The sequence below is a fragment of the Coenobita brevimanus genome, chromosome 77 (assembly GCF_032717465.1).
Source record: "Coenobita brevimanus isolate Jiangsu-jjx chromosome 77, ASM3271746v2, whole genome shotgun sequence".
In the NCBI taxonomy this organism is placed as follows: Eukaryota; Metazoa; Arthropoda; class Malacostraca; order Decapoda; family Coenobitidae; genus Coenobita; species Coenobita brevimanus.
The window spans coordinates 3,414,746-3,426,379 of record NC_137030.1 but is presented as its reverse complement, the minus strand read 5'-3'; the positions used below and the strand labels follow the sequence as shown (position 1 = coordinate 3,426,379).

At 40.2% G+C, this 11,634-nt stretch overlaps 1 protein-coding gene across 1 annotated transcript; it reads right to left on the bottom strand.

Moving 5' to 3' along the window:
* Window positions 1–494: 494 nt before the first annotated feature.
* On the bottom strand, window positions 495–8,740 carry LOC145408381 (uncharacterized). Its single transcript, XM_080279111.1, has 2 exons — window positions 8,602–8,740; window positions 495–1,482 (listed from the first exon to the last, which is right to left on the bottom strand). Exons 1-2 carry the CDS (start codon window positions 8,735–8,737, stop codon window positions 707–709), a joined length of 912 nt encoding a protein of 303 aa, XP_080135237.1. The 5' UTR covers window positions 8,738–8,740; the 3' UTR covers window positions 495–706.
* Between the last annotated feature and the right edge of the window lie 2,894 nt (window positions 8,741–11,634).

Below are 11,634 nucleotides of genomic sequence, written 5' to 3'. Positions count from 1 at the left end.
TAAATACAGCATTAGAATGAAGAAGGTAATGTCTTATGCATCATATTGCACAAAACGTATTATAACTATTTCACTTAACTTGGCCCTGATTTCCATCCTTTTGTGGCTTATTTTGGGTAGCTCAGTGGCAGAAAAAGACAATGATATGACATTATATCCTTCCTTAGCACTGCTTCATGACTAGCATCATATTCTTCTGTCAATCCTTTATTGCGACTTAGCATTCAAGATGGCAACTTTAGGAATGTTAGTGTAAGACGAGTACTGTACCAAACTACATATTCAGGAGTCAACAATTACTCTCCTAACTTCTTATGCCTCATCTTTTACATACTGCACTACTACTACCTCAGTCTGTACAAGATCCAACAAATTAAACTACAGTACTGTAAAAATTACGGTATTACAAATACAGTATAACTATATAATACATTAGCATTTTTCAACAACTTTATTACACATTAAACTCTTGAATCCAATGATGCACTAAAAAATCTATTCTTGCTACCTTTAGATGATTTTATTCAACTATGGAGAGACATTTTTGAACTTAAAGCGTAAGATACAGCCTTCATTTACTATTTCACTAAAAGATATCCTCCCTAGTCTGAATAAAATTATCTGATGGTGGACAGATTATGACAAAAAGCACAGCACTGGACTGAAATGGTTAAACAATTATTTCAATAATTATCTAGCTACTTCATTAAAACAGAGAGCTGAGGAAATCACCAAGTGTGTTGTTCTGTGTACTGTTGCTTCCCTTCACTATGTTTTTTATCACTGAATTCTTTAAATATGAAAGTTGTTTACCTTTCTGCTTCTTTGTTTTTAAACCAGTGCCACTTGGTTCTGTGCCCGGCAGTTTTTGTGATCTGTCACTTAATTGTGGAGTCTTGGAGGAGCTTGATATATCCAAAGTGAAAGATTTGGTGATACTATTTTCAAGCCTCTGAGCCAGTGTTTTATCAAGTTCACTTACTTCACCAGCCTTTTTCCCTTCCTTGTTTGCATTTTCTGTGAGTTTCTTTTTCTTTTTTGTGCCATCTGTTCTGGATAAATTAACATCCGGCTTTATGTTGGATCTTTTTCCAATTTCTACTCTACTGACAGAATCTTGTGTCTTGGGTGGTAGAGTCAAACCAGCATTAACCTCCTTCACTGATCTCTTCTTCTTTTGCTTTTTAGCAACACCTTGGGGTATAATCTTTTTCTTCACTGGTGCAGGAAATAACTCTCGTGTCTTGTGGTGGCAAACAAGACACGTTACCTCAATCGTGTTCTTTCTGGACCGGAAAGCTTCAAGGAGGGATTTTTCTCTGGAGGTCAGTTTTTTGGGCCACTTTTTCTCCTTTTTAATGACCCTTATAACATCCTGCTTCTTACGTGGGCAGCCCAAAAGACGTGATTGGATGAGGTTTGCAATACGAGGGGTGTTGCATCTTGGACACTGCACGTGGCTACCAGTCAGACGTTTCCGGCCTGCAACACACAGATACATGAAGAGAAATACACAATATTGATAGCAAAAGAGTAACTGAAAATCAGGCTAAACAGACGACCAAACTTATTATTCCTTTTTGTGTGTCCACCTACTAGCATAGGCTCAATAATGTAATCCCTGTGATTCAGCAATTATTGTAGGTCCCACACACTTTCACACGTCATCACTTCAGCACTGACATCCATCGTCCATAATAAACATAACCAGGGGCTATCTCATTCCTGGCTGGCGTGATGGTATTAGTTCATGTATTTTTAAGACAGGTGGGTCTTATGGATGATCTGAAAAGTCTTGTTTTAACAAAATCAAAAGACTCTGACCACTTCCAAGCCTTCAGAATAAGAGAATTTTCCTAAGTTAGATGAAACAGCCTTGGTATTACCAACAATAAAATAAAACTGATGTCACCCACATTCAAGGGGTGGTAGTCGTAGTAGTTGTTCCCTAGGCAGACATTCAAGGGGTTAAAGGCTTCACCCACTTCAACTTGAGGACATACCAGTATATCTTATTCTTGACACCACCAGGCATCTGCACTTCAAAATTAGGAATAAAAATCATGTTGTGAAGAGAATACTGTAATGGGGAATGTTTCTCATCCTGTCACTCCAAATGGTCCTTAAAGCTAAGAAAGGTACCTGCAGGTAGCAGGAATAAACTAAATGAAACAGCTACTTGGGCTGAAGGGGTAAATGATTTATGGTTATATTATTAATAATGTAAGAGCAAAGGTATAAAAAAAAAACGAATTACTAATAATCACTTACAGAACCTATAATTGTCAGCCATGATCAGCCTGCACTTCACACTAGTTATACATGGGTACATTTCTGGAATTACAGTGCACTCAACTAACCAATACTGATGTTAATGTACTTAGCACTTGCTTTATGCAATTTAAGCAATTTTTGTTAGGTAAATATTTGTTATTTTTTAAGTATTTAGTAAATAAGGCAAACTGGTGGTATTCCTTGTTCCTAGCTCTATCAGTGATCACATCTACATTAATAACAGCTACTACCCTAACCTAATCAATTCTAATTTTATCATATAAACAACACCAGACTGGTCTTGGAGCTAAACATCCCTCCACTTCTAATTTACTTACTAGTTTTTTAATGGATGTTTATATAAGGGAAATTGCTTAGAATTGTATAAACTAAGTGATATGCATATTACAGTCGGTACTTTCAGGGTCTAAGTTGGGTTTAATTCCAAAGTAATACCCAACCATGTTCTCTCATCACATATAGTTCAGAATTTGTCCAGAACTTAGAGTTTGTCCACACTCTTGCACTCTTAGTTTGGGTAAATTTGCAGTCTTGGACAGTCAAGGTTATTCTGATGGTCTATTCTAGCCTAGCCTAGCCTAACCTTTTCCCTAATTAATCTACCCTTACGATACAGTACTAAAATACATGTTGAAGCGACCCTAATGAGAGAGGGCAGTGTTTGGAAACTCCCTGTACTGTTGTTTGCACATGATGCTGTATTGTTAAGTGAAGACGAAGAGGAACTGCAAGGCTTGGTGGATGAGTTTGGGAGAGTGTGTAAGAAATGGAATCTAATGGTGAATGCAGGGAAGAGTCAAGTTATGGTCTTCGAGAGAAATGAAAGTTCTGAATGTACAGTGAAGCTGGATGAGGAGGAAATGGAAAATGTGAGTGCGTTTACATACTTGGGTAGTGTGATGAGTAAGGATGGAAGTTTAGATGTTTTTTTTTTTTTTTTTTTTTTTTTTTTTTAATGCGAGGAAGAAGGAACCAAAGGCCATGAGCCCGCAGTAACAGTTCCCTCCAAGAGAAAAACAAAATACAATAGAGAGCCAAATTCAAGATCCGATCATTTTGAGATGCCTGGACACACTGCGTTTGAAAGACTGGAGATCATAGGCAGGAGGAAATACAGACAGAGGGAGACAGTTCCAGAGCTGACCTGTTGCATGAATGAAAGACTGGGAGTAATGGTTAACTCTTGCATTAGAGAGTTGGACAGAAAAGGGATGAGAGTTTGCTGCCAGACGGGTGCTACGCGCCCGTCATAGAGGTGGAGGAATGCAAGCAGACAGTTCAGAGGAACAGTGACCATTAAAGTAGCGATAGAAAAGAGATAAAGATGCAACAGTGCGACGAAGAGACAGAGGTTGAACGGAGTCAGTAAGAGGAGGAGAGTTAATGAGACGAAAAGCCTTTGACTCCACCCTATTGAGAAGAGCTGTATGTGGGGAGCCTCCCCACACATGAGAGTTATACTCCACACAGGGGTGGATAAAACCCCTGTATAGAGTCAACAATTGTGCAGGGGTAAAGAAAGAGCGGAGTCGGCTTAGCACACCCAATCTCTTGGAAGCAGATTTTACAAGAGATGTAATATGATCTTTCCAAGATAAGTCCCGAGTAAATGAAACCCCAAGCATGTTCAAGGATGATGCAGGATTAATCTGAATATTATTAAACATTAGTGGGTATACCTGTGGAAGATTTTGTCGGGTGAAGTGCTTGAAAAGGTGCAACAAAGAAGAAAGGTTGTTGGTTCTTTGAAAGCAGTGATAAGAAACAGGGAAGTAAACATGGAAGTACAAAGTCACTGCATGACAGTATTGTGATACCAACTCTTAACGTATGGAAGTGAAGCTTGGACCTTGTTGGGGGGACACAAGTCAAGAGTAAGAGCAGTGGAAATGAGTTACTTGAGAGGAGTATGTGGAGTTACATAGAAAGACAGATTGACAAATAAGGAAGTGAAGGAGTGTTGTGGTGTGGATGTAGATGTAATAGAAAACGTTAGGAGAAATATGCTGAGGTGGTTTGGCCATGTGGAGAGGATGGAAAGTGCGAGACTAACAAGGAAAGTGTATATAAGTCAGTGAGATGGAGGGAGGGAGAGTGAGGGGAAGGCTAAATGAGATGGAGGGATGGAATGGAGAGGTATATGAGAGAGAGGTGTAAGCTGCAAGCAAGGCAGTGAAGTGGCATTGGACAGGGAAAAATAGAGGCAATTTGTTTGTGGCCACCCCATACAGATTTGAGATGTCTGGCAATAGACAGATAAATAGACAAACTTAAAATGATGAAACCTAAGAACCTAATGTAACTAATCATTAATTCTTTACAAAACAGGTGTGCCCTTTCCATATTATCTATTGAAATGGGTCTTGCACAGATTACTTATTTTTCCTGGACAGCCACAGCTACAGGGCATTTTTATAAACTTACCTCTGAAAGTTATAAATTAGGATTTTGAATATGTAAGTACAGTATTCCACTGACATCTACCAGTAGCTGGCCATATTTCACATTCCTATCCTGCATTTTTTAATTTGAAAGCCGACTGTCACACGCAAGTTGGGTTAGGTTGGAATAGGTTTGGTTAAATAATTAAGTTTCCCATAGCTTTGACGTGGGCTACATTGGCACGTCCAGTCAGAGTGATGGAGTAGACTGTAGCACCAGTCGAGCAGGGCAGTACTCCCGAGGTGGATGGAAAGCTGATGACAGGGAGTGCTGGAGCTCCCGTTTCATCAGCCCTCAGGACTAGTTCCTGACCATCCCCCTTTGCTGAACTTTTTCAGTGTCTCAGTTACACAGAGAGTAGGCCAGCATGCTCTCCAGTACAAATTTCTCTAACTATCTTCACCAATCTACATGCACAGTACACACTACACTTCCTATTCAAAAATCAACAAAAATGGCGTCTACTAATCAAGCCTCGGAGTCCCCGGGGGGGGGACCATAAATGCCCCCGCCATCTGCCCCTCTCCCGGTGACGACTCGAGGTGCCTGGAACCACTGTCTGACTCTCTTCTTCTTCATTTCTGCAACATTCGCGGCCTTTCATCTAACTTTCGCTCTGTTGAGCACCACCTCTCCTCCTCTAAACCTCACCTTCTTTTTCTGACGGAGACTCAGCTGTCTGAGGCAACCGACAGCAAACCCTTTTCTGTATCCTCCTACTTTCTCTATACTCATTTCAAAGCCAAAGGTGGCTGTTGTGTATACATACGCAACGACTTATCTTGCTCTCGTGTTCCTGAACTTGATTCTTCTGAATTCTCCACACTCTGGCTTCGGCTTTCCTGTCATTCTCTGACTAAATATATCTGTGCTGTTTACTTATCCCCTAATTCTACTGACTATCAAAAATTCTTCGACTATCTTACTTCTACGATGGAACACATTCTGTCCATTTCTCCTTTCTCTGAAATCTCCATTCTTGGAGATTTCAATGTTCACCACCACCTTTGGCTCTCCTCTCCTTTCACGGATCCACCTGGTGAACAAGCCTACATCTTTTCTATCCTTAATGACCTAGAGCAGCTTGTACAGCACCCTACCTGTATCCCTGACCGCCTTGGAGAGAGCTCCAACATACTTGACCTCTTCCTCACAACTAATCCTTCTGCTTACTCTGTTAATCTTTTCTCTCCGTTGGGCTCCTCCGATCACAACCTTATTACCTTAACCTGTCCTATCACTCCGGTACGGCCTGTGGACCCTCCAGGGAAACGTCGTCTGTGGCATTTTGGAGCCGCGAACTGGGAGGCCCTCAGGCAGTACTTCTTTGATTTTCCCTGGAATGATTATTGCTTCCTTGGCCGTGAGCCATCTGAGTGTGCCTTGCGCATTACGGAGGTTATTCTCTCGGGTATGGAAGCATACATTCCTTTCTCATATCCTTTGACTAACGCAAGAAAGCCTTGGTTTAATCACGTTTGTTCTAATGCTGTCCGCAACAAGGAGAAGGCCTACAAAAGGTACCGGAGCCAACCCACCCCTGAATCACATCATCTTTACGTTTCTGCCCGGAATCGTGCTAAGTCTGTTCTTCGCTCTACTAAAAATAATTTCATCCATACTAAATGCTCTCAACTCTCCAACTCGAATTCTTCCCGCTCCTTCTGGCACCTTGCCAAAAATCTTTCTAACAACTTTACCTCATCATCCTTCCCTCCTCTTTTCTACTCTGATGGTTCTGTAGCTATTTCTTCTACTGATAAAGCAGATCTCTTTGTACAGACTTTCTCCTCCAATTCCACCTTAGACGATTCCGGTGCTGTTCCTCCATCACTTCTCCCCTCTGACTTCCTCATGGCTGACATTAAAATTTCTTCAGTTGATGTATTTTCTGCCATCACTGGCCTCAGCACTAACAAGGCATATGGGCCTGATGGGGTCCCTCCTGTTGTTCTCAAGAACTGTGCTTCTGTGCTTACACCCTGCCTAGGCAAACTCTTTCGCCTTTGTCTGTCAACTTGTACCTTTCCTTCTTGCTGGAAGTTTGCTCTCATTCAGCCAGTCCCAAAGAAGGGTGACCACTCCCAACCCTCCAACTATCGTCCAATTGCTTTAACGTCCTGTATTTCAAAAGTTTTCGAGTCAATTCTTAATAGAAAAATTTTAAGGCATCTTTCCTATCACAACCTTCTTTCCGATCGTCAGTATGGGTTCCGTCAGGGACGCTCCACTGGCGATCTTCTCACCTACCTTTCAGATTCCTGGTCATCCTCCTTTCGGGACTTTGGCGAAAGCTTTGCCATTGCACTTGACATCTCAAAGGCTTTCGATCGAGTCTGGCATAAATCTTTAATTTCCAAACTGTCCTCCTACGGTTTCTATCCTTCTATCTGTGCCTTCATCGCTAGCTTCCTTTCTGGTCGTTCTATAGCCGCTGTTGTAGACGGCCATCGTTCTTCTCCTAGATCTATCAACAGTGGTGTTCCTCAGGGCTCTGTCCTATCACCAACTCTCTTCCTTTTATTCATCAATGATCTTCTAAGCTGTACATCTAACCCTATCCACTCATACGCTGATGACTCCACCCTTCACCTTTCCATTCGGTTCCCGCAACGCCCATCTCAACAGTTACTTCAAGAAACAAGGGATGAGGCTATGGCACACCTAATGTCTGACTTGGCTCGTATCACTGACTGGGGTAAAAATAATATGGTTGTCTTTAATGCATCTAAGACTCAGTTCTTACACCTATCAACCCGACAAAATCTTCCACAGGTATACCCATTAATGTTTAATAATATTCAGCTTAATCCTGCATCATCCTTGAACATGCTTGGGGTTTCATTTACTCAGGACTTATCTTGGAAAGACCATATTACATCTCTTGTAAAATCTGCTTCCAAGAGATTGGGTGTGCTAAGCCGACTCCGCTCTTTCTTTACCCCTGCACAATTGTTGACTCTATACAGAGGTTTTATCCGCCCCTGTGTGGAGTACAACTCTCATGTGTGGGGCGGCTCCCCACATACAGCTCTTCTCAATAGGGTGGAGTCAAAGGCTTTTCGTCTCATTAACTCTCCTCCTCTTACTGACTCCCTTCAACCTCTGTCTCTTCGCCGCACTGTTGCATCTTTATCTCTTTTCTATCGCTACTTTAATGGTCACTGCTCCGCTGAACTGTCTGCTTGCATTCCTCCACCTCTACGACGGGCGCGTAGCACCCGTCTGGCAGCAAACTCTCATCCCTTTTCTGTCCAACTCTCTAATGCAAGAGTTAACCGTTACTCCCAGTCTTTCATTTATGCAACAGGTCAGCTCTGGAACTGTCTCCCTCTGTCTGTATTTCCTGCTGCCTATGATCTCCAGTCTTTCAAACGCAGTGTGTCCAGGCATCTCAAAATGATCGGATCTTGAATTTGGCTCTCTCTTGTATTTTGTTTTTCTCTTGGAGGGAACTGTTACTGCGGGCCATGGCCTTTGGTTCCTTCTTCCTCGCATAAAAAAATAAAAAAAAAATAAATAAATAAAATAAAAAAAGTTGGGAAGATCGTCAATAAACAATGATGCAGGTGACCTGGCCACTTTCTTAAATACCCCAAGATAGGTTTGATTTCTTCCAATCACTTCCTGCACACACAATTCAACAGTTAACTGTGTTACATAGGTACCAGTATCACTTACCTTGAGATCATGAGTTTGTTAGGGTACCGTATAATATTCGTAGAATCACCACACCCATTTGGTAAAAAATTACCAAATAATCTAACCTACCAGTACCCATATTAAGCAAACATAACTAACTTACCAAGAGGTGTGACTAAAACTGCAAATATACCTCAGAATAAGATGGATTTTACAGCTAACCTGCACACTGAGCCTTGACAATGGAGGTGGAGTGTGAGGTGAGGAGAGAGCGAGCCAAGTCCAAGGGCAAGTTCCCAGCCTCGGACAGCAGCTGCCAGTTGTAGAGGTGATTGGCTTCGTGTATTACCTCATTCATATTGACTCTGCCACAAATGGTACTTTCCTGAAAAACAGTAAAAAGTCACAAATACAAGCCAATCCCTTATTACTCACTCAATATAACCATAATAATAGCAACAGAACTTACCAATAAAACACTAGTTTGCATTAACATTTACCTGCAAAAATTAGGCAAACAACTTTGCTCTTGCACCCTTACAAATAAGTACAGATAATCTGGTTCACTGAGAGTTTAATACAATAAAAATAACTCACATAATGTCAAGAATCATGGTAACATTAGGTCACCAATGACAATTTCTAGCCAAACTTACATTATCCCATAATGCTGGATGAGATGTGGAAATAAACTTCTACCATATATGACTACCTTAAGTCAAAATCGTAAGTCAGTCCCATATTACCCTCTCCATGAGAACTTACCAACAGGCCTAGCAACAGACCTTACAAGTGTAACACACGAGTTTACTATCATCCAGTTTTCTGAGCTTAATATAATACCGAAAACTTGTAAATTTTGTTCAGAATTACGCAAAATACGGCACCACCAAAGACGAAAATCTAACCTTAACGTTACAGCATCATCCCACAATGATGGAAACGGCTTGTAACAAACAATTACCTTATGAACTGTAGCTATGCTTTTGAAGTTTATGTTGTCTGCTTTAAAGATCTGCAGACAAGTAGAGGTAGGACAAGTAAATCCAACACAGCAAAGTTATAACAAATAACATACCTTCTTGGGTCATGCCCGCCTTACAGCGTTGCCAACACCTGTCAATCAAAAGTTGCTATTTACAACTAAAAGTCGCTAAATTTCCCCTTCAAAGTTTACCGTACATAAATGACTTCACACACACAAACACACCCACCCACATACATTCATATAGATATATAGATAGATAGGTAGATAGCTAGACAGACATTCTAATACAAACATCCATCCATCCATACATATATAAAGATAGATAGGTCTATAGATGGATAAATACATACATACATAGAGATAGATAGATAGGTCGATAGATTGATAGAGATACATACATAGATACACACATACATACATAGGTGCCTGTACTTAGATTTAGATATAATGTAGATAGATAAATACGAGTAGATAGAAAAGTAGGTAGATATAGATAGATACTTAGATAGATAGGTAAATAGATATAAATAGATTGATAGATATTGATTATATGGTTTTTGTCTGGTTAATGCTATATACAGTATAAATACACACAGATAGGCAGATAAACAGATAGATAGGGCCTACAGATAGAAAGATAGGGATCAATAAATAGATGGATATAATTTTTTTCTGATCAATGCCAGACCAATTCAGCTAGGGAAGTCCAAATTATGAATCAAATTAGAGAAATTGCTTATGAATTTTCGTAAGAAATATATTACGGTTCTAAATAGACAATCCTTACTACAGAAATAACTCCTCCTCGTCAGTCTCGTCAGCCTCCAGGAGCGAGGGTTGACTGTATGTGAACTGATCACTGCTTGAGGCGGCTTCTAGTGTGTGTGTTCTGTATGTGTTCTTACCTAATTACCCAGTTGTTCTTACCTAATTGTATCTTAACAGGAATGAGTCAAGCTCACACTATCCCGCGTATTAAACCATTTTTATCATACATATCCTTAAGTTTATGAATAGTTTAGGCACACTATTTCATTCGATAATGCATTCCACTGATCAATTGCCCTATTTGGGACACTGAATTTCCTTACGTCTTTATCGCCTCTCCTTATATGTAGTTTTTTTCAGTGCCCTCTTGCTTATGCTTCCCCATTGGTTACATATTCTTTTATGTCTATTATCTCTTTGCCTGAGAAACATTTATGTAGCATAATCATGTCTCCTCTTTTCCTTTTCTCCTATAGTGTTGGTAGATTCAGTTTTTCTAGTCATTCTTCGTAGCTTACATCCCTTAAGCTTGGTACCCATCTTGTAGCTGCCCTTTGTACTTTTTCAATCTTATCTACGTGTTTTTCTGAGATGAGGATTCCTGACTACTGGTCTGATGAATGATGTTATCCTTCTCAGATTGTTTTCATTTATATATGTGAATGATATTCTCATATTAGCAAGCAGTGTATACATGTTACCCTTCTCACTGAAGTGGTCAGCCGGAGATAGTCTGTTATCGATAATCACTCGGGTCCTTCTGCCTTTCTGTTATGTGTAGGGTTGAACTTCCTAACTTATATTCCCGGTCTGGTCTTTGTGTGTGTGTGTGTACTTAAGAATTCTACTCAGTTTGACTACTTCAGCTGGCAGTTTATAGGTGTGGAAGGCTTCTTTAACTCATCTAAAGCCACTCCAGACTGTAGGCAATGAGCTGACTGTTTTCAGTTTTAGTCTTTCTGAGCTCTGATAGGTTATTCTTACCAATCAGCGTGATATGCTTTTACAAGATTTAGGAAGCTAAAAAGGGGGGGAGGGATCCAAAGTCTGATCATCATGTGTTCGTCTTAAAAAAAGCAGGTGTCACTAGAGGAAACTGGATATATGTGATGTTTGAACAGTTAAGTAGGCTGTAATTCACATAACAATATAAGAGCCCAGTAATTCATAACAGAAACCTATATATGGTGAATACTTTCCAATGGCTTCGCTAGATATTCCAACAAAACAAGACAAAGCTAACTGAAACTTTCAAAAAGTTGCAGTTACCCATGGCCTCCACAGGGGCGCTAGTTTCAGCGATATTTTCATTAAATTGGCAACGCTGCTGCCTAAAAAACGTAAACAAATACCGTGTATATAAAGTGACCAGGAAATATAAAATGAGTCATTGTTGTAAAATGTTTTATTTTCAGTTATAGCTATTTATATTTACACAACATAAGAATTTTAATACAAATTCAATATTTGTGTTCCAGTGCCGTTTTCGTACTTTGCAG

Excerpts from the sequence above, each read along its gene's own strand:
- LOC145408381 (XM_080279111.1), bottom strand. The coding sequence starts at position 8,737 with ATGAATGAGGTAATACACGAAGCCAATCACCTCTACAACTGGCAGCTG. Across the intron at positions 1,483-8,601 it reads TGTCAAGGCTCAGTGTGCAG|GCCGGAAACGTCTGACTGGT; the intron begins GTTAGCTGTAAA and ends TGTGTGTTGCAG.